Here is a 23,810-nt window from a genome sequence, read left to right as displayed (position 1 = left end):
AGCCTCGATATTTAAACCAGGTGTGCAATTTTATGTCCCGCCTCAAATAAGTTTCTTTATTTTTAATTGCAGAAAAAATATTTCGAACAAAATTTGTTTCCCTTTGAGGTGGTTATATGATAGTACCATTTGTTTGAACTTGAGAGACGTACTAAAGGAAATATGAAGGTCACCTTGAATTTTTTAAATTACACCCCTCGCCAACATCTTTTATTGCGATCTGTGTGGCTTATTCTCACAGCGTTCCAAAATCTTTTCACGTTTTCATAGCATCCAGCCATTTACGAGATATTTTGATTTGAAAGTATGCAAGTAGCTGAAAGACTATATGCTTGTGTATATGTACACGTGTGTGGTCACGCACGCTCCTTCAACCAAACCCACAACTATATGCAATTTTAAATAAAAATATCTCGTAAACGACTGAATGAAATGAAATAATAAAAGGAGAGTTTTGTCTAAAGCTACTGAAATAAACTAAAAGAACATACATAAAAATATGGAAAGTTGTGTTAAAAAAAACTCAACGATGGTCTGTATGTCCTCTTCAGCTTTCCCAGGCCCTTTAAACGTAAGCCAATATAACCATCCAATAGATTTTTAAATGTAACAAAAATATGTTTGAATTAGTTTTTTTTTCAATATAGTGAACACGTCGACATCTTATATAACAGAAATGTTAGGACACCCTGTATATATATAGATGATCGATAAACATGCATTCCCTTTAATGCGCCTAGCATACCCGATATTTTATCTTAATTAAAAAATAAACAGCGCATATATTGGAGCTTATTCGATTCTCTATATCCTCTGAAAAGATATCTTTACATACAATCAAATGTATATAATGAGAAAACTTGGTTTACAATTATAAAAATTTTATTAACCCTCGTCTATATTTCTTATTTATTTTGCCAAGCACTGTGTAAAATTAATTTAAAATAATATTGAATCATTTTAAATAAATGTTTCTGCTTTGCGATTACTAAATATATGTATAATAGTTGCAATTATTGATAAAAAAATGATAGTAATAAATATGTATGTTATTGCTAAACTGATTGTCAAGCTCAGGCTCAGAGTGCTCCAACAAAGAATTTAACCTGTCAGCTAATATTGGGAATTGGCAACCATGCCTTGCATATTATTTTCCCACGTGTTTTAAAAGTTCGACAGCTAAGCTGGCTTACACTCTCATGATTGTTCCCTTTATAATATTATGAGCAACGTTTAAGCTTATTTATGAAATCAACACTCATCGGCCGATAAGTCCAGTGATTACCTACAAGTTAAAGATTAAAGAATAGTCAAAATATACGTAATGTTAAATTGCATTGAAACAAAATTACACCATTCTTGGCAATACAAGGAATAGGTGACTTGAATGTATATAACCTCAAAATCTTGCAAGTGTCAACCACGTTTTCTCATCGCTAACTGTATGTGAAATTATTCTGTCAGACAATAGTGAATTTAATAAAAACCTTGCGTTATTTATTCGTAAATTTGAAACAAACAAAAAAATACCGGGTATGCTGGGCACACTGGAGGCAATGTCCATCGAGCATCAATATATTCTTGTGTTTAGTGAACTTTGTGTACTTTGGAAACAGGATAAAGTGAAATAGTGTTTACTGTCACTGTATATAGTGTTTTTTTTAAACTTTTAATTAGAAATTTAATCTCCTCTGTATTAAATTAATTTCATATTTTTTGTTAATTTTTTCAGTAAACAATGCGTCTTATCAGTTCAGATAAGCTAAGCGAAATACAAAAAGCTCCTGAATTCATACGTAATATTTGTATACTTGCACATGTTGATCATGGGAAAACTACCTTGGCTGATTCTCTTGTTGCAAGCAATGGAATTATTTCTAGTAAGCTTGCAGGCAAGCTTCGTTATTTAGACAGTCGTCCTGATGAACAGCAACGTGGGATTACAATGAAATCTAGCTCCATTGCTTTATATCATGCATTTAATAATTCAGAGTATCTGATTAATCTTATTGATTCACCAGGCCACATAGATTTTGCATCAGAAGTTTCAACTGCTGTTAGATTGTGCGATGGAGCTATAGTTGTAGTTGATGTAGTAGAAGGTGTTGGTCCACAAACAAGAAGCGCTTTATCAATATCATATATAGAAGGTTTAAAGCCAGTATTGGTTCTTAATAAAATTGATCGATTAATCACAGAAATGAAATTAACACCTCTTGATGCCTATGTACATTTGAGTCAAGTTTTGGAACAAGTAAATGCTGTAATGGGAGAGGTTTTTGCAAGTGACCTTATGGAACGTGAGGAGAAGGAAGAAATGCAGAATGATAAATCTGAAGCAGTTAATGAAAGGGCTTTAACTGATTGGCAATCAGCTTTAGAAGAGATAGATGACTCAAATTTATATTTTTCTCCAGAACAAGGCAATGTATTATTTACAAGTGCGGTGGATGGCTGGGGATTTGGCATTAAAGAATTTGCAAAAATTTTCTCTGAAAAGCTAGGATTCAGTAAAAAGGTCCTATTGAAAACATTATGGGGGGATTATTTCTTAAATAGTAAAACTAAAAGGATCATGAAAGGTGCACAAGAAAAAGCTAAGAAACCATTGTTCGTTCAATTAATCCTTGATAATGTTTGGAACCTATATGAAACTATTGTTGTAAGGAAAGATAAAGAAAAGGTGCCTATTATTGCTGAAAAATTAAATATTAAATTAACAACAAGGGACCTGAGACACACGGATCCTAAAGCTCAATTACAAGCAGTTTGTTCCCAATGGCTTCCATTAGCCAAGGCTTGTCTAAATATGGCATGTGAAAAAATCCCTGCCCCTCACAGTTTAAGTTCAGAAAAGATTGAAAGATTAATTAGTGGAAATACAGATTTTCTATCACTGCCATCAGAGACGCAAGCACTTAAGGATACATTTTTAGCTTGCAGTTCCTCAGAAGAAGCACCAATTATAGTTTTTGTATCTAAAATGTTTCCAGTTGATAGAAAAGCATTACCAGAAAATAAAACGAAGCCACTAACTGCGGAGGAATTGGCGGAAAGAAGGGAAATTGCAAGACAAAGACATGCAGAAAAACTACTCAGAGAACCATCAGGAGAGCAATCGCCTAGCTCAGAAGTAGAATGCAAAATAGAAACAGAAAGAGATCAGGAGCATGTTGAAAATGAAGAAGAAAATACTTTAATAGCATTCGCGAGAATATATTCAGGTATTTTAAAATCAAATAGTGAAGTATTTGTACTAGGGCCCAAACACAATCCAAAGATAGCTCTTGAAAGGCAAAAAGCAGGAGAAGAAATTGATTCAACAATTGTTTTAAAAGACTTAAAACCTGGTAGATATATAACAAAAGTTAAGATTGATAAATTATATCTGTTAATGGGAAGAGAATTAGAGGTGGTGGATCAAGTCCCAGCAGGGAATGTATTTGGCATAGGTGGCTTAGAAGAGCATGTTTTGAAAACTGCAACTATTTCAACAACAATAGCTTGTCCATCATTCACTGAGTTAACGTCCCTTGCTGTCCCTATATTTAGAGTAGCTTTGGAGCCAAAATATCCTAATGATCTACAAAAAGTTATGAACGGTTTGAAGCTATTAAATCAGGCAGATGCATGTGCTACTGTTCATATACAAGAGACAGGAGAAATTGTTCTGAATACAGCTGGTGAAGTACATCTTGAAAGGTGTTTGGAAGATTTGCAACTACGTTATGCAAAAGTAGAGATCAATGTGTCGCAACCTATTGTTCCATTTAGAGAGACTATAGTACCACCGCCGAAAGTAGATATGGTAAATGAAGCAATAGAGACTAAGACAGAAGAAGATAAAGTCAATTTAGAAATGTGGACATCGAATCGACAATGCTGCTTTGAAATTGATGCAAGTCCCCTTCCAGAAACTGTTACTAAATTTTTAGAGAAACATTCTGATTTAATAAAAATATTGGATCAATTTTACAATAAAATGATTAAGGAGAAGGAAGAAAATATTGAAGAGTTGGCTGGTTTCAATAAATTATCATTGGAGGAATCCTCCGTCTCAGGAAAGCAACAAAAATCAATAGAGTCCTTTAAAACGGAACTGGTTGCACTATTTAAAGAAGCCGGATGGGATGATGTTTTAAATAAGATATGGTCATTTGGTCCAAGAAAATGCGGACCCAATATTTTATTAAATGAAACTACTTATCAGCATAGATTCTTCTCGGAACGAAAAAATAATTTGGAGGATTCTCGAGCGGTGTAAGTATTTTCGAGAAAAATGAAAGCTATATAAAGCGTTTCTTAAGCAATTAAATAAATACAATCACACTTGTTTTATTTTATGAACATAACGGAATAAAATATTTGGAATTAACTGCTGTCCTAGACCAATATAATTCTCTATTGCGTTAATCAAGAAACGCTTTGTTTTTAATGTGAATCATTGCTCGGTTACAAAGAGTTATATTATATTAACGTTAAATTTTCAATATCAGATACGATAGCAGTATGATAAATGGATTTCAATTAGCAACACTGGCTGGTCCATTGTGCGAAGAGCCTATGATGGGTGTGTGTTTCATCGTGAAGAAGTGGGAAATTATGGAAGATATCCAAAGGTAAGAGATTTCATTTATTGCACAAATTATAGTAATACATTAATTTCAAGAACATTTTAATTATTACAATTAAATTCCGTTTGATATATTTATAGCGAAGGAAACTTCAACCAAGGATCTCTGGCAGGCCAATTAATGTCAGCGTGCAAAGAAGCTTGCAGAAGAATTTTTAACTTAAGACATCCTAGGCTCGTAACCCCCATGTATACTTGCAGTGTTCTCGTCAACTCCGATGTTCTCGGTGAGTCAAAAATTGTCATCTATCTTTCTCTGCTCTTGTGTATATAAATCAGAAATATTAGTAATCAAAAAAATGATAAAAACTCCTCTTTACTCGTGAAATCTATACAAAAGAGCTACATATATCAAACGGAATAATGCATCATTTTATTATATAGCAACGACAGCTGATTTATTGTCGATTGTTATTTACAGCATATAGCTATTATGATCATGATTATACAGTAATATGAAAGTGCGAGAATCCAAATCATGAGAGTTACACGCATTTGATTTTTTGAGAAAAAATGTTTGGAGAACTTTTTCCTTTCGGTTTTATTACGCTAGATCGACAAGCGAACAATACAATATTAATCTAATTCTCGTAATACGGATTTGAAAATTATAGAAATCTATGTTTTCGTGCTCACGATTCTTTCACATTTGAACGATAGTGTCCTAAAAATGATCGCTTCTTTGACAAGATCGCAAATGCTAAAAAACACTTGTATATAATGGAGATGGCTATAAAATTATTTAATGATAAGAGTTGACAAAATGTTCACGCACAAGGCATCTGCGTGATGGATAATATGGAAATAATGGATATACCGTGGAAAGAAACTATTTCCACAAGCACTGAAGCATTTTTAAGTAATTAATTAATAATGTAAGATATTGGCAGCTTAAATTAAACCTGTAAAATATTGATGATCGCGTTATACCCACTTTAACCAGCTATTTAATTTATATTTAATCTATAGTAGAATAGAGATATTCAGTTACAGACGCGGCGTCTGTGGCACAAAGCTTTATAATCCCTCTAACGCGCGATACTATCTTTTAATTCGATAAAATTATAATCGATAAGGGGTGAAAAATAAAACGTGCTTAAAAAGATCAGTCAGCTACATAATATTTTTTCTTTCACTTTAGATAAATATTTCTTGTGTCACGAATATTTCTATATAGAGTATTTAAATGTTCTAAACTATATAAATGGAGAATGAGAAAAGAGTCGTTGAATTTTTCCGAAGTATTACAAGTATATAAGTCATTGTTTCCTATATGCTCACGCGAATAATAGGCCGTATGTTAAAATAATAAGGCTACGTCTTCTAAGAATAAAGCTGATAAAGTCAGCGTCTTTCTCTGTCGATCCTTCGCTACTTATTATTCTATCAAATTTCCTCGTGTATTATTATCGAACGATCCATCGATCAGCGAATAGAATTGTCTGATAGTTTGCAATAAAACAAGGTCATTCCGGATGTGATGTCGTTTTAAGGAATGGAGGATCGAAATCTAGCGATAGGAAGTGTAAATCACACCGACCATTGTCACATCTATAGTGATCATCAGTTATAGTATCAACTAGCCTCGCGTGATGAACATTACATAAATATTATAAATAATGGAGATTCGAGGTGAGTGTGAGATGACAAAGAGATGATCGTAATAAATAGAAGAGAACTGCTGTAAATTTATCGGCGATAAGGTAATTGTAGGTAGTTAATCCCAGTCCGCCGAGTCGAGCAGTTCAGGCACCATACGCCACGGGAATTCTAATTTTTCCTTTTCCTCCGGTGCCTGCATTCCATCCGCTGCCGCATCTAAAAATAAGTGGGAAAACAAAATTAATATATATATATATAGATTGCGGGAGCCCTGCTATATCTGGGCATTAATTATTCTATTGCTGCTACCGGCTAAGAAACCATGGAGCTTAAAATAAATTTTCTCCTAGGAAAACCATCGTCCGATATACATTAAACGTAGAGTCGTTTCGAAGAAAACTAGCTTTCAGCTTCAACGGTCGTTCACATTCGCTGCTTTAAATCAGTTGCACCTTAATTAGAATCAATTAGCGGATATGTACACGTTGGTGCACTTACCATCCGTGGACCTATGCCCTTAACTCTCTTACAAGCTTAGAGCTGGCTGATTAACTGAATTGGTACTTGCCACAGTAATTTATTAAATTAGCTACTAACGGATACTGCTCGGTTTTACAAATGAATACGTTTCGTAATTATCTTTCTGCTCGATTTATTAATCGCTCACCGTTATTCGATCGCTTAATAAGCTCCTCCTTCGCTGGCAGTGGCAACTACTCTGCACGAAATTTAGCCGTTCGAGGAATAGAAAGGACTAAGAAATTTCAAAAGGGAATTTAGGGAAAACGCGCGGCTATCCTTTTCTCCGCAGAGATTTATTTACCTGAGAGATCGCGTTTGTATCTCAACGGTCGTCCTCTCCTGTTTCCTTGAACGCACATCATTCCATATACGCGGATACCGGGAACACTGGCGTAAGTCGGTTGATCATGACTCATGGGACCCTCTGTGTATTTGAAAAAGGACAAAATAAAGGTTCGATTAAGAGTGTGCATATCTTATTGCTCTCCTAATGAAATCCATTGGAGAAAAAGAAAAGTTATAAAGGCTCATTTTGCTGGATAGATTTTAGCATAATTAGCCAAGTTTCAACGTTAGAACCGTTATATAGGATTTGCTGGTCGAGCAAAGCTAGTTTTGTAGCTTAAGCACGAAAGCGGGTAAGTGTTGGTAGACGGTAATTAAACGTGCAAAAACGTACTGATAGTTCAGCCTGTGTATATATATAGTATGTACTCTTACCAAGGATGTTTGTGTCGGGACAGCGGCATATCACTAGGTAATGGGACTTTCCTGTTCGCACGTTTTGCAGTGCCAGTAAGGACCAGTCCCTTGGTGCTCTGCACTCGCGCATTTCAGCCACAGGCTCGCAAGTCTTCACCAGAGTCAAGGCCTGAAACCAAACGATTTCCAGAGAACTCTATTATTCCTCCCAACTCACATTCGACTTTAATTGCTTTTTTTTTCTTTATTATTATTATCATATAGAATAAATTGGATTAATTGCAAATTGCGGAATATACGCGTATATATGTACAATGCATTTATTCGTGTTTGCATCGCTGTTTATAAAGAGCCGAGAGAGAAAGCTCTGTTTATGTTAAGCTTTCGAGGTGATATTGTCTTCTCCCTCGCGCGTGTTTCTCCTTTCTTTATTTCTCTCGCGCAGAGCTATTTATTACTCCAGAGGTCATACGCTTGAGAACTACATTAACCGAGACCACCGTTTTGTTGTTATAATGAGATACGATTATAGCTCGATGTCAACAGGTGGTTACTTGCTTACTCCGTCGACAAATTAACGCGCGAAAATCGCGCCTGTAATCCTTACTCTCTTTCGAGAAATAACATGTAAAATTACGAAGAGAAGAAACCCATTGGTCGAGAATTATTGAAACTCGTTGATAGCTCGTCGAGATAGTTTTTGCCATTAGTCTATATGGCACGTTTATCGGTATATGGAAGCTGTATGGAAATTAGATGATTGCCGCGCAATAATTGATTCGTCGAGTGAGGAGGAAGTACAGTGATTGGTTAATAATACGATGTGGTAAATACGATCTTGGGTATGTGCATGTGCATGATCAGAGTGCGATGGCAATGAGGGAAAGGAGAGGAGGAACACTTTACACTGCTGGACACAGCCAAAGCGCAAAGAGCGCAGCAGAAGAATCAGATGAGAAGAGAAGAGTCCGTTACAGTTAACTGTAGACTGTATCTGCTCTTGCAAAGAGTACACGGCGCAGCACATAAATATTTCGAGCGGGATTCCTAAACTCAAGTCTACCATGACTTTTCTCTTTTCTTCTCTCTCTCTCTCTCTCTCTCTCTCTCTCTCTCTCTCTCTCTCTCTCTCGGATCCTGCGGCTTATTCATCGAGAGATTGCTGATTCGAAAACTTTATACTTTTATCACTGAATTCTGAATATTTAACAATTATAAATTTAATTATTCAGAGACGATATTTTTTTGGAATAATAAAACTATGTTGGAAGAGAGAATGAAGGGGCAAGATTTTTTCTTTTTATATTGGGAGATGCGGTATTAGCATATATATATGCATACAAGTAAAATGGGAGAAGAAGAGTGAGCGGAAGTGCAGGTACACGGAACCGAATGTCACGAGGCCGGTACGTGCACGAAAGTCGTCGCGCTGTTTTGTGTTAAGGTATATACGTACGTCGTCGGTCCGAAGCTGTCATACCGGCTGAAAGTGAGTGAGTCTTTCCCACAGCGAGACACAAGTCGTTTCACCATTACTCTCGTCCTTCCCCCATTCTTTTCTAAATTTCACTGTCAGCGAGACACTTTGACCCGAGATTCTCCAATTCCGCAAGTGTCAAGCAAATCATTTCTCTGCCATACACGAAATTCTTTCGAGAAGCGAGAAAGCTGTGTATAGTATTTCTCTCCCCCCCCCCCCCCTCTTATATACATAGCTTTCCCGAAGAACATATCAAAGCGTGCCAAGTTTTTCGGTGTAACCTCGCGTTTTACGTTTATTTAAAGGCCCTGAATAATGGAAGCGTTTTGTGCACGCTTCGGAGAGGATTGCGAGTCTTTAGAGTGATTGCCTCGACTGGAAGCGAAGAGGCAAACTTTTTGCAATCGACTATCGTCTTCTTCAATGTCACGGGCTCGGATAGCTGTTGCGTAAATGTATCGGATAATGATCTCATATTGTTGCACAGTCACTTGCGATAATCGACGTGACTCCAAATTGGTTCTTTGTTTTCTTTGTTTTCACCCATGACTAGCTTCTTGTCCATAGTTAACGGAACTGTCATTTTCCATGTCTTCCGGATTCTGGAAAGTGCAACGTATTAAAGTGCGATGTCCCGTAATCGAATCGAAGCGTGGATGTGCCGTTTACATGGTCGTAAACGCCCGTGAGAATGGTCAGTTTTCGTCTTACCCAGAGGTTCAACGATTTCGGTAGTGATTCGAGAGCCTCGAAACTTGCCACTATAGACCTAGGCTGCAATTTGCCAGGAGTTGTAAGTTGGAAAGAAGAGCAGCGCGTATACATTTGCTCAAGGAGGAATCGCCGTATCTCGCTGCATGGCCATTGTGCAACGCGTGGTGTAAGCTTGTAATAATAACGATCGAGCGACTGCGACTATACATATATGTATATGTAGGGTTCGAGGGGAGAGAATTGGTCGATATATATATATAGGTAGGTACATCGAAAGATGCTTAAAGATCAGCCAGATCGTCCTGTGACCCTCTTTTGCATTCTGGAGTCCCGATATGCACTAGATATCGATTTAATGCCTTGCCGCTTCTGCACATGGACTCGCTGAAAAAAGGAGTAAAATGCTGCGCGCGTCCGCTCCACATATTCCATGCGATGCTATGCTATGCGATCCGATGCGATGCGATGGGATGCGATGCGATGGGATGCGATGCGATGTATGTAAGATCGTGCTGGCATAGCTCGGTATGACGTTCACCGTGGGCAATATTTCTTCTTCCTTACCCCCCTTATTAGCTTTTTTCTCATGCTAATTCGCTATAGCCTCTTCATTCATCTGCTGCTGCTGCTGGATACTTGAGGCTAATCGACGTCAAACTTTTCTTCCTTTGCTTATATTCGCATTTGCATCAAAAGCAAACCCTCGACTCACCTTTATCTCTTATTATTATTGTTATACCTTTAAACGATTCACGCAGCAACTTTTTCCTCCATTCCTCCCCTTTTTGCTCCTTTTCATTCCACTTGCAAGCGTACTCTTCAGCAACACCCTACCCATCTACCATTCCTACAAGTGCGATGTATAATTTCACTCTTGCTTTTCTTACATTTTTCCAACACCTCTCTACGTTCATCCGGTAATACACATATATACATGTACAATATAGCACACTTTATATAGCGTTTATCGAAATTGGATCACGAATTCTATCGTAAAGTAGCAGGACTCTGACAAAATCTTTAATTTCCTTTCGTTTTGGCAAAATCTCTTCCTGCTCTCTCTCTCTCTCTCTCTTCATAGAAATTTACAAAGTTCCCCGTTGAATTAAAACGAAGCGTATATTTTAAACCAAGAGTGCATCTCCTTTTGAAGTAAAATAAATTATTGAATAATTTTCTTATACTATATTACGTAAACAGATTGGAAGAGTTGTCCAACTTTGGTTTGCCTAACGAGTATTATCGAGACTATCGGTAACTGTGAAATATAATACACCGAAAGATACTGAAAGGTGGAGCAGAGAGGAAGTTGAATAAGCGGTGACTGAAGATAATTGGATGAAAAAATGAAGCTGCGTAGGATAGTTGGGAGGGAGTGGGGGTGGCAGTGGTAAAAGGATATTGTTGCGCAGCGGAGCATAAATCGCTGCCAGGCGTCTTGGCCGCATGTAGGAGGAAATCCAGTTAATCCCGTTGATCAAAATCGCGCATAGCGCGAGCTGCATCGGCCTGAAAGGAGATGGATAGTGCGATAATCCAGCGATATCCTGTTTTCGTGACAGTGTGTCAAGCGGATGCAGAGTCCTCGGTGTATATACCTTCGCCTACTTTTGTCAAACTTGGCTTTCCTCGTCGAAACGATGCCCCAGCATCCTCCTCCGTCTTCCCAATAATTGTCCATTATTCGCGGATCTTCATTCACGTAAAGCATCTCTTTTATACAACTCCACAAGTTGGACCAATAATTACTTCCTATTGCACAAATTCCTGCAGCAAAATTCATAAAGCACGGTACGTGGTATGGACCGAGGAAGAAATTGGCAAGAGCGCTTGCAGAATCTTCCCTTCTTCCTACTTCTTTTCGTCTGCTCGTCATTTTTTCCCTTGCTTTTTTATCGAGTTACGAGCGATGCACAAGTCACTCCGACACCAAGGACCAGTTTTTGCCAAGTATGCTTCGCTCTTGACGCAGGAACTCTGCTCGTATCTACCGGGTGGTACTTTCCATTTCTCTTACAACTTCTCTCGCTTTTTTACACTTTAAAAATAATTAAGGTACGATAAAATAATTGTCACAGTCTTCCAGGTAATGGTACTACAAGTATAAATGGGAGAACGGTGAGGTGGATTTTCTTCAAGAATCGAATAAATCGCATACAGACCTTGGTTCGTGGGTCGGTAACCAGCTCGGTGGTGTGGAGGTCATCGCTGTCGAGAGACGCGCTGCAGGGGTCACGATACCTTCCAGGACAGGCACAAAGGGGCTGCGTGAAGTTCAACCTGACGTAAACAGCATTGCAAACTTGCTGGACTGCACATTCCGGTAGCAAGTAGATGTGTTGATTGTGAGGATAGTAATGGTACTTGGTAGGCTTGGCTAAAGCAGCGCTGGCTCCTTCTGGTAACCGTACTCCTGTCTGATAATAGAGACAAAAATTTACGTTAAAAAATAAATCTTCTTTATTAACACGCGCGTTGAAAATGCGTGGCATCAGGTTCGACGAAGATCAATGCAAAAATGGGAGACTCCGTCCGGAGGATTTTCATGCTCTCGTCATGACGAATGGGTCATTTAAGGGAGTAAGACCGAACGATTGATGATTGTTGAGCGAGGCAGGCTTATCTTGGGATACGATACGGTGAATGGGTGGAGTCGAGAGTTATCTTAAAATTGGCGATCGCCGATCGATAAGTGGTACGACTCAATTATGTGTCGTGGTATTGTATCACGTGGGGGTAATCAACAGACGAGTGAATACAGTCGCGTTTGGAACAGTTTAACGAGAGTTGTACTCATCGTGCAGTGGTGCGTACGTGGGCATATGCATATAAATTCTTCCGCTCCCTCTCTCTCTTTGTCTTCGACCACAACGTCCACGCTGTTCTCTCATGCGACCAGAGAGTAGACCGTTAGGAGAGACCGGACTGACTCGATCGTTAAAAGGGATCGTTGTAAATCTGAACGATCTCTCACGTTACCGTCCGTGATTCGAGCAAGGGACGATCGTGACTGATTTATTTTTGCGAGATCCAGAGTTATTATCGCGTCATGGAACACGCGGCGCAACTCTCTCGAATGCCAAATCTTATCTCGCAGCTCGCTTCTCTCCTATATATACTTTGCTGCCCTTAACAAAGTTCCCCCCCCCCCCCCCTCCTCCTGCACACCTCGCCCATCAAAGGCCTATCATCAACGATCATTCTTTCAGTCCGATGCTTCCGTCCTTCGTCTTTTTCCCCGTACGACGCATTTCTGCCATTCGCGCGACGTGTACCAACCTGCACAGAGTATGAACGCTTCAACGTGTGGGCGTAAGTACGTGTGTACCACTGGCACGGATTACTTAACGATGCTTCGATCAATGCTAGAAAGTTTACAATATATCAATGTAATAACACGCTACGTTATCTTGTAAACTCGTCTGAGAATTTTCGGTACTTTTAGAAAGTTCTTTTTGCGTTCGTGTAGTTGAGACGTCGCAAAGTTAGAATATAAGAATTTATTTATTTTCTTATCTGTTGGAATAATATTAATTCATATTCAGACGTTTCTGGATATACAGATACAAAAAAGTTTTCAAAATGTTCTATAGTCGCAAAAATTAATATCTATTATAGCTACGTAGATTATATAATGAATTCTTGTATTGCGACGCTTCTCGAGTGTGTGGCTCACCCCCCCCCCTCCCCGTATATATACATAATATAAATAAACTCTTATTAGCCGTGACGAACGACTCGCAAGGGGTTTGATTTATTCGCGTGTCTCCGTTAATATTTCAATATTCCAGCGTGGTTCCATAAGTCTTGGAGGAAGTTTTCCAATGTCGAGGAGAGCTTATACAAGCGAGTGTACGTACAGCGAATAAGGTTTATTTCTGCCAGCTCGCGGTAGCAGCGAGTCGGAATAGTCGGATGTACATGGTGGCTGTGCGTGAGGATTTATGAAAGTGAGTTGGCCCCGCTGCTGTGCTGCGCCTTAAGGGGTGAAAGGGCAGAGAGCTGAAACTTTAATATTTCTCACGGCCTTGTAATATTTTCGAGGCTACCGTTCAACCACTCTCGTTCTTCGACCATTTCTTCCGAGCTCCCTAAAAATAAGTGTATTAATAAAAAAAGAGAAAATCTCTACACGTGGCGCTATAGATATATAGATTATTGTCACGTGGAGGAAGCTTCGGAGAGGTAGGATGCCGCATGGCGAATATAGCGACGAGGGACAGGAAACAGTTATTCGATTATCGGAAAGTGGACGCTGCGAGAGAAGCTACGGCGAAGATTATTCGATCTCGTTAATTTGGCGAAGAAGCCTTTGCAAATCTGGCCTTGGCAGGTGCTACGGTACAGGACAACCGGTTAACTCTCGGTTAAGGAAAGGGGCTGCTGCGATTCTAGCTCTCTGGCACTCGAGAAACTCGCGACTTATCTACTAATGTCAAGGTCCTTAATTATTGCTATTAATCGACAGGATTTTTCTCGCTTTGGTACACCGTCTAATGAACGATTTATCGACGCCTCTTCGATTATCAATAAACTTGCCATAAACGAATTTACATCCTTCTTCTATGCATACTATGTATATACATATATATATATATATATATATATACACGGAAAGACGTTATTATTGGTTTATTTCCAGTTATACTACTGTACACTCGGGATTGATTTCGGGAATATTGCAGAGATGTTGAACAGAGTTGATTATCGGAAAGGAAATTTGTGTGTGTATCTGAAAATAAGGAAGGAAACCCGATATAGAGGAGGCAAGGTAAGGCGGAAGAGAGGAGAAGGCTATGATGAAAAAGGTGGAAAGAAGAGAAGCGAGGAAGAAGATAAAGTATCGACGCGAAGAAAGAAGGAGATGGATGTTGTCGGTGAAGTGACTTCCTGGAACGTGAGGCTATGCCACCGGAACCCTTACTGGCACCGTATAGTCAGTCGCTGACTCGCAGTTGAAGTTGTACGCCGCAGGAGAGAATCAGCGAATGGCGTGCCGCTCTCCTTTCTTCCGAGACAAAGAGAGAAAAGGCAGGCCCACGGCCCACCACCGATCCTATATAGTATATATATAGCTGTGCGCGCATTGCATTGCACACCGTTCGACCAAACATTTTTCATCCTCGCACGGTGTAATTTCGCGGGAAAACCAAACCGTGCCGCGAGAAACGACCAATCACGACGATAAAAAAGAATTAAAAGCTAATTTTGAGCTGGGAAAAAGTAACAGATCCAATTGAAAGATATTTCTGCGGGAGCCTCGGTAATTGCTCGTAATCCATAAAACGTTATATATATATATATATATATATATCTATTCTTTCTTTCGTTTATTTATACAAAAACCGTTGAGTACAGCAGCAGGCTGCGGTATTACCTAGGAACGCTATATATACCTGCTCAATTATTCCATTAGAATAAAACTGGTTACAGAGGGAAACTGTTAAATTTGAATCTCTTCTGCATTCCAATTTCAATTTAATCTAGCCTACTGCGAGATGAATTATATTAATCTTACGTAATACATGGAGGGAAGTTATATATATATATATATATACGTAAGGAGTTTGAGGATGGAGACAATCCTCCGGGAATATAAACGAAGAGTTCTGTGGTATAAGGATTATTGTGATAAGGGGAGTGGTCGCCTATCTATATGTTTGTGTGTATGTGTATAGGAATATGGAGCAACGAAAATTACGTGGATTCCCTGGAGAAGCAACGTCCGGTTTCTTTCGTACGATTGGCTGGAATTGATGCACGTTGCTCGAATCATGAATCACGACGATCGAGTTGACTACTCGAAAGCATACACTGATAGAAAAAATTATTTGAATCAAATAAATTTCGCTTTCTTTGGAGTAAATATTTCTTTGAAAATTCACGAGTAAATTGGTAGTTTTAATTTTAATGAATTTGCTTAAAATAAGGAAATTATCTACTTGAAATATTTACTTAATAAAAGCAATATTTATTTACAGTAAGTATATATTTAATATACGTAAATGTAAATGTGCTTCGTAGAAAAAAATCTATGGTCTAAACGAACTAAATAATGATTGAAAGAATGAAATATACAGTCGATTTAAACAAATATTTAATCGGAAACAGGTGATATTTATATGAATCAAGGAAATATCAGCAGTTTTCCATTAAATATTTGCTTGTCGCAAGGCTAGAATCTATCAACTTAAATGTTTCTAGATTCGCAAGAAGCAAATATTTAATCGGAAAGAGGTGATATTTATATGAATCAAGGAAATATCAGCAGTTTTCAATGAAATATTTGCTTGTCGCAAGGCTAGAATCTATCAACTTAAATGTTTCTAGATTCGCAAGAAGCAAATATTTAATCGGAAAGATGTGATATTTATATGAATCAAGGAAATATCAGCAGTTCTCAATTAAATATTTGCTTGTCGCAAGGATAGAATCTATCAACTTAAATGTTTCTAGATTCGCAAGAAGCAAATATTTAATCGGAAAGATGTGATATTTATATGAATCAAGGAAATATCAGCAGTTTTCAATGAAATATTTGCTTGTCGCAAGGCTAGAATCTATCAACTTAAATGTTTCTAGATTCGCAAGAAGCAAATATTTAATCGGAAAGATGTGATATTTATATGAATCAAGGAAATATCAGCAGTTTTCAATGAAATATTTGCTTGTCGCAAGGCTAGAATCTATCAACTTAAATGTTTCTAGATTCGCAAGAAGCAAATATTTAATCGGAAAGAGGTGATATTTATATGAATCAAGGAAATATCAGCAGTTTTCAATTAAATATTTGCTTGTCGCAAGGATAGAATCTATCAACTTAAATGTTTCTAGATTCGCAAGAAGCAAATATTTAATCGGAAAGATGTGATATTTATATGAATCAAGGAAATATCAGCAGTTTTCAATGAAATATTTGCTTGTCGCAAGGCTAGAATCTATCAACTTAAATGTTTCTAGATTCGCAAGAAGCAAATATTTAATCGGAAAGATGTGATATTTATATGAATCAAGGAAATATCAGCAGTTTTCAATGAAATATTTGCTTGTCGCAAGGCTAGAATCTATCAACTTAAATGTTTCTAGATTCGCAAGAAGCAAATATTTAATCGGAAAGAGGTGATATTTATATGAATCAAGGAAATATCAGCAGTTTTCCATTAAATATTTGCTTGTCGCAAGGCTAGAATCTATCAACTTAAATGTTTCTAGATTCGCAAGAAGCAAATATTTAATCGGAAAGATGTGATATTTATATGAATCAAGGAAATATCAGCAGTTTTCAATTAAATATTTGCTTGTCGCAAGGCTAGAATCTATCAACTTAAATGTTTCTAGATTCGCAAGAAGCAAATACTTAATCGGAAAGAGGTGATATTTATATGAATCAAGGAAATATAATTTTTATTGTAATAAATATTTACTTTAATCAATTATATTTATAATTAAAACAATTACATTTTTTTTAAATTAAACAATTTATTTATTTCTAAGACAAGCATTAACATTTCACTGCAATGAATATAAGCTTAGGGTAAATGAATATTGGTTATTACAAGTTTAATTCCAAGCAAATTATTTGATCTTTTTGAGTATGTTTATTAAAAACAAACGAACAGTTTACTCGTGAATTATTTAATAAATGTTTACTCCAAAAGAGTAACGAAATTTTATCAAATCAAGTATTTTCTAGACTCATTCTAAAATTACATATGCTCAAATTAAAATGGTAATCATTTTGAAATAATTAAATATAATATCTGCATCAGATTATAATTACTTCACACCACAATAAATGTTCAATAATATGTAAAAAAAATATTTAATTTTAATGAAATGCGATACCAGTGAAACATTTCTTCTCTTCAATCAAACAAATATCTACTCATATTTAAATAATATTTATTTAATAAAAGAAAATTAATTTTTTCCTACTTACTTGTATTCTACCCGATTTTCGTTGTTTTCAATTTATTTTATATTTTCAATTGGGCTACATTTATAGTTATCATCCTATTCGTTTAATCCGTTATGTAGATGGCTATTCTACATCTATTGATATGATTATAGTAGTATCTGTGTATGTAATGGCCATTATTCATTTTTCTGAAACAAATCATATATTTCAGTTTAGTCAATGAATAATTTTTAATAGAATGATAATTTATTATTTTGAAATAACTCACCTTAATATCTGTTTATACTTGTACGATCGTGATGACCTCTTTATCTCTCTTTGTTTCCTGATGTTGTTTACTGCTTTCCGCATCCTGCATGGGAGAAATTTGTTAAAATTAAGTTTATACATATACTTACTTTTAGTAACTACCATTTTGTAGCTTCCTAATAGTATTTAGCATTTTGCTTATATAGAAGTTTGAAGATGAAAGACCACTAGCGAGAAAGCGAAGAACAATTTATCAAAGCAGTGTACTTTCAATTCAAGTAAATTACTTATTCATTTTAATAACTGCTTTTCCAAATTTATCTGACTTAACGCAAATAAATATTTGTTTGGAATTTATATATGGAGTTTATAAAAATAAGCTTTCTTTGGAGCTCTTTCACAAAATAGATTACCTTATCTTCATTTGGCATTGCTGTATGCTGTATTGAAAATATTTCAATCCTTTCAATGAAGAAAATAGAGTATTTATGATTAAACAGCTGGTTTCTTAAAAATAAGAGAGTATCAGTTCAAGTTGAATGTATTCTATTTCCAAACAAATGAATATTTTAATCGTTACTAGCACCACACTATTTATTGAATGTAGAATATCTTTTCTTAAACGTCACTGGCCTGTTATTTGTCTGCAAATCTATTCACTCTTTCATTGAAGTAAATCAAGTATTTGCAATGAAAAACTTGGCTTCTTCAAAGGAACAGAATATCAGTTCAAGTTGAATGTATTCTATTTCCAAACAAATGAATGTTTTAATCGTTACTAGCACCACACTATTTATTGAATGTAGATTATCTTTTCTTAAACATCACTGGCCTGTTATTTGTGTGCAAATCTATTCACTGTTTCATTGAAGTAAATCAAGTATTTGCAATGAAAAACTAGGCTTCTTCAAAGGAAGAGAATATCAGTTCAAGTTGAATGTATTCTATTTCCAAACAAATGAATGCTTTAATCGTTATCAGTATCACTATTTATTGAATGTAGATTATCTTTTCTTAAATGTCATTGGCCTGTTATTTGTCTGCAAATCTATTAATTCTTTCGTTGAAGTAAATCAAGTATTTGCAATGAAAAACTTGGCTTCTTCAAAGGAACAGAATATTAGTTCAAGTTGAATGTATTATATTTTCAAACAAATGAATGCTTTAATCGTTACTAGCACCACACTATTTATTGAATGTAGATTATCTTTTCTTAAATGTCATTGGCCTGTTATTTGTCTGCAAATCTATTAATTCTTTCGTTGAAGTAAATCAAGTATTTGCAATGAAAAACTTGGCTTCTTCAAAGGAACAGAATATTAGTTCAAGTTGAATGTATTATATTTTCAAACAAATGAATGCTTTAATCGTTACTAGCACCACACTATTTATTGAATGTAGATTATCTTTTCTTAAATGTCATTGGCCTGTTATTTGTCTGCAAATCTATTAATTCTTTCGTTGAAGTAAATCAAGTATTTGCAATGAAAAACTTGGCTTCTTCAAAGGAACAGAATATTAGTTCAAGTTGAATGTATTCTATTTCCAAACAAATGAATGCTTTAATCGTTACCAGCACCACACTTTTTATTGAATGTAGAATATCTTTTCTTAAATGTCATTGGCCTGTTATGTGTCTGCAAATCTATTAATTCTTTCGTTGAAGTAAATCAAGTATTTGCAATGAAAAACTTGGCTTCTTCAAAGGAAGAGAATATCAGTTCAAGTTGAATGTATTCTATTTCCAAACAAATGAATGCTTTAATCGTTATCAGTATCACACTATTTATTGAATGTAGAATATCTTTTCTTAAACGTCACTGGCCTGTTATTTGTATGTAAATCTATTAATTCTTTCGTTGAAGTAAATCAAGTATTTGCAATGAAAAACTTGGCTTCTTCAAAGGAACAGAATATTAGTTCAAGTTGAATGTATTATATTTCCAAATAAATGAATGTTTTAATCGTTACCAGCACCACACTATTTATTGAATGTAGATTATCTTTTCTTGAATGTCATTGGTCCATCTTTTTTTGCAAACATTTCAGTGCTTTCACTCAAGTAAATACATTTTTTTCAATGAGAAACGTGTCTATTTTAAAAGAAAAGAATATTTATTTAAGTATACGTAGTAATGAAATGTAATATTTATTTCGATGAAGTAAATAAAATATTTTATAATTTAGTTTTTTGAATTATTTGTTTCAAAATTTTATTACATCAGTGAAAATAATTTTCTCTTGTTTGTAGTAAATATATTGTAATTAAAATCAAAAAAATTATTTCATTGCTTCAAATGTAGAGTATTTGGAATAATTTTAAATTCATTTATTTTTATAAAATATTTACTGTACAAAAACAGTTTCTTTATTTCGTTTTAACGAATAATTTTCTTGTATTAATTCAGTGATAGCTTCGTGTAATTAAATAAGTTATCTAATGAAGTAATGTTTCTTACCTTTAAGATAATAATTATTTCAATTTATTTTGTATTATTTGACAAAATATATTATTGTTTCTAATAAGGATAATTATATAATTAAGTAAATATTTATTTGATCTTGACTGAGTATTTTCAAGGAAACCGATAGTTTTGTTACAAGTATAGAATAAATTTAATAGAAATATGTTTTGTTAACTTTAAATAAAAATGATCTTCTATTAAATGTATAAAATTTCAAATAAATTTTCACTAATTTCAAAAGATAAAATTGTTCAAAACTAACTTAATTTGTTTACATCAAGTATATTTCATTAAAATCAAGTAAACTTGAAATCAAGTAAATGAATTTGTTTATTTTAAACAAATTTTTCTATCAGTGTAGTAATTGAAAAGGGACGCGGGGAGAAACGTAGTAGTAGCGCAACTGTGTAGCAGCACGACCAGTCTTCGCGAGCAATAATACTCGACGGTGCAGGATCCCTATAGTCTGCGCCATACGGATGCACGGATCATGACGAGAGTCACTCGAATCGACGAGCTCCACGCGATTGTTTCCCTCCCTACTTTTCATTTTTTGTCCCTCCAATGGCAACTCTGCAAGAACTCGGCCATGGGAGATAAGAAACGCGATATGAAAAAGGGCGTGAGCCACACGCTTTCTAGAATTTTGCCCGACTGGTCGCACTGTCATTATGACGCCGATGGCGAATTATCAATCCTCGCGATACTAATCAATAAGGTGTAGCGAGAAGTCTGTAATTCTTTTGAAACTCTTCCCAAGTCGAGTGTTGGCATCTCTCGCTTACAAGCAGCACTGCCTCCGGCTATGATATACGCTTCCTGTTCGCAACAGCTGCTAATCCTCGCTTTATTTCAAGGACCAATAAAACAGTTTTTGACTCGTATATATGTATACGAAGTCCGGTGCGAACGAGGGGAAACTAGAAAATCGTAAATTAAAGCGTATCCTTCGTGGATGGACTGAAAAAGCCAGAATATCGGGTTTAATTGGATTTTATTAAAACTAGAAGGGTGAGATGCCGAAGAGGTCTATCCAGAAGATTTAGTAAAAACTGATAAATTATGTAAGAAGAGGCGAGGAGGAGCGAAAGAAAATTATGGGACTGTTGATGTAACACTTGTAACGCGTAGGAAGGGATATACAGGTGTCGAGTTGGAACGAAGCGTAGGTGATTCGAAGAGAGCTCTGAGACGCATATATATGTATATATATATATATATATATATATACATAGGTACTGGTGAAACGCTAAATCTGTACATATAATAACGGTTGCGAGCTAGGTGTTGAATTATAGAGGGAACGTAGAAGAAAGCAAAGGACCGCGGTAGTTTAAGAATTCTCCAAGTTTCATAAATCTTTTGCGAGGAAATGTTTGGCGCGCTGCAAGTGACAAGGCAGCCTCCGATTTCCTCTACTCGAACAACTTGCAAGGCCTATAACAAAATCGACACATTTCCGGAAAGAGGATGAATCTATGAATCTCGCGAGAACCCTGCAGACCAGAGACGAACGGAAATGTAAATTCTTCTAGCACTATCGCTCTATCGACCGCAGCAACTTGTACCAGATAGTTAGATAGCAGAGATAAAAATGAGATGCTTTATCTCTCGAACCTCTGGAGACACGACTTCCTCGACATTATCGTCTTTCCACTCTGCAGTTCCGTTTCTCCCAACTCCAACCGCAAACACACGTGTTACACTCTGTACATTCCTGTTTTGCACATATCTCCGCGCGGTGTAAGACTGCAGCGGAATATCTCATTCCACCCTAAAATCAACATTAACCCTATTAAAACTTCAATCAGTCGCTGTTTACTCGGCTACTCTAAATAATTTGGATGCCATTCTGTAATCTTTCGTTAATGCGCCGCGCTATACCTGGCAGGATTACGTGCGCGTACCTCGCGAGAGTCGAGTGGAAGGAGCTGATGAGACGCGGAAGGAAGGAAAATGCTGATGAGAGAGAATTGAGGAAGAAGAAGAAGCAAGCGCTGAAACGGTAAAGAAAAAGAATAAGTTGAGAGGTCAGCGAGCTGAAGTTCACTCGAGGTTTTTTCTCTTACCATACAATAATTAATACCCCATGAAACGGGTATACAATAAAGCCAGACGCGCCCACCTGTTTCTTATGGCGTACGTAGTTGCAGCTATTTCCTCTTTTTACGCGAGCACCGATTCACTCTGTAAACTTCCACGCTTCGATTATTTCCTCGTCTCGTTAGTGAGGAGTAAAAATTGAACGTGAAATTTCAGAAACTTGGATATGAATTACGAGCATCGATTATGTTCTATGTATATATATATCTGTATGGAGCTGGAAAGAAATCTTAGCTGATTTCTGCGAAAAAGTCAACGAATGGTACAATATATATATATATATGCAGAATGCTGAGTAGAGGACGTAAAGAGGATCTGAAAATCTGCGAAAAGATTGATGCAAGCAATGAAAGTGTTGCGAAAAGGAGAACGAGGCCAATTATTTGCGATTTACGCTGCATCTAATTCAAGGTTGCAATCTGCAACTGTTAAAGGTACATAGAAGGAAGTAGGCGGGACTCGTATTCCATTTAAATTTCTCCCTTTCGTTGTTTTCACCGTGATTGCGTTTGGCGAGCATTTCTTGCGAGGTTTCTTATGCTAGTCGATCGACTATCCTTTCCAGAAAAAGAGGATGTTTCTGAACGTGAGAAACCGTATTTATGAGACGTCTGGAATATTAAGTATAGTAGTTTTAAATTGTTAACGTTTATAATGACGCAAGTGCCAGTAATCGACGAATTTCTTATGCGAGCCAAACGTAATTAGTTGTAAGCGTAAGGAAAGCGACCGTAGGGAGCGTTCACCATGTGGAAATCTGAAGGTTAATAAGAGATAGTGACGCTGGCTGCACATCGAATCGGTTCATCGAAGTTTACGACTGGCCTCTGGAATCTCTACGTATAACTGCAATGTACGGTGCATGGACCAACCAGAGTGTGACCAGTTTTGCATTCCTAGCCTCCGTCATCCATTTACGGACGGACCGCCACTGGTAAGCCACATTGGCGACACGGATTGTCCGAGCTCCAGATTCTCTCTGCAATTCGCTCTCTGTGTCATTGCAAAAGCCTATCAAAATTGCAAACAGAAAAGAAACAGTAATTCAAATATACTACAACGCTCCGATCAGCCGTGGCTTTAATTGATATATCGCGTTACCTTCTATGAACATGCTGAAAGGTCTTCATTGTGTACATGCAGCAGCAAAACAAGCTATGAAAATTGATAAGAAAAGAAACATCGACTTAAACACTATATCGCTCGAGTCATCCGCTGCTCTAATTAATATATCGTATTACGTTCCATGAGCAAGCTAAAAGTGTTGATTGGTCGATGGAAATCCAGTGTCGGATGCTGATCGATCACTTCGAAGGTAGCGCCGAACGATAGCGTAAATCGAGCGAGTAGCGGCCAAATGCGGGTCTCGTCTCTTCTGCATCGATATTCCGGATCAAGCGCAATTTACGCAAAAAGACCGAC

At 36.6% G+C, this 23,810-nt stretch overlaps 2 protein-coding genes across 3 annotated transcripts in view; one reads left to right on the top strand and one right to left on the bottom strand.

Annotated features, from left to right (window-relative positions):
- The first annotated feature begins 1,179 nt into the window (after nucleotides 1-1,179).
- Nucleotides 1,180-23,810, top strand: part of LOC136773361 (elongation factor-like GTPase 1) — a 100,359-nt gene continuing 77,728 nt past the window's right edge. The window contains exons 1-4 of one of the 2 annotated variants that reach the window (XM_066726991.1): nucleotides 1,180-1,645; nucleotides 1,733-4,260; nucleotides 4,497-4,619; nucleotides 4,715-4,860. In XM_066726991.1, coding sequence (XP_066583088.1) covers nucleotides 1,739-4,260; nucleotides 4,497-4,619; nucleotides 4,715-4,860 — 2,791 coding nt within the window. In that variant the 5' untranslated portion in view covers nucleotides 1,180-1,645; nucleotides 1,733-1,738. Of the gene's footprint in view, nucleotides 4,261-4,496; nucleotides 4,620-4,714; nucleotides 4,861-5,054; nucleotides 6,279-23,810 lie in introns of those variants that run through there. The other variant, XM_066726992.1, reaches the window with a different exon arrangement.
- The window catches only part of dsx-c73A (doublesex cognate 73A), a 37,035-nt gene continuing 19,545 nt past the window's right edge, over nucleotides 6,321-23,810 (bottom strand). The window contains exons 2-5 of the mRNA XM_066726993.1: nucleotides 11,816-12,070; nucleotides 7,478-7,628; nucleotides 7,059-7,181; nucleotides 6,321-6,451 (exon numbers count right to left, since the gene is read on the bottom strand). Coding sequence (XP_066583090.1) covers nucleotides 6,351-6,451; nucleotides 7,059-7,181; nucleotides 7,478-7,628; nucleotides 11,816-12,070 — 630 coding nt within the window. The 3' untranslated portion in view covers nucleotides 6,321-6,350. The remainder of the gene's footprint in view (nucleotides 6,452-7,058; nucleotides 7,182-7,477; nucleotides 7,629-11,815; nucleotides 12,071-23,810) is intronic.

The sequence above is a fragment of the Prorops nasuta genome, unplaced genomic scaffold (genome assembly GCF_024137725.1).
Source record: "Prorops nasuta isolate Cenicafe-Biocafe unplaced genomic scaffold, Cenicafe_Pnas_1.2 PNAS00005, whole genome shotgun sequence".
NCBI classification, from domain to species: domain Eukaryota; kingdom Metazoa; phylum Arthropoda; class Insecta; order Hymenoptera; family Bethylidae; genus Prorops; species Prorops nasuta.
Note: the sequence above shows the minus strand (reverse complement) of the source record. Positions and strands in the feature narration are given on the sequence as shown.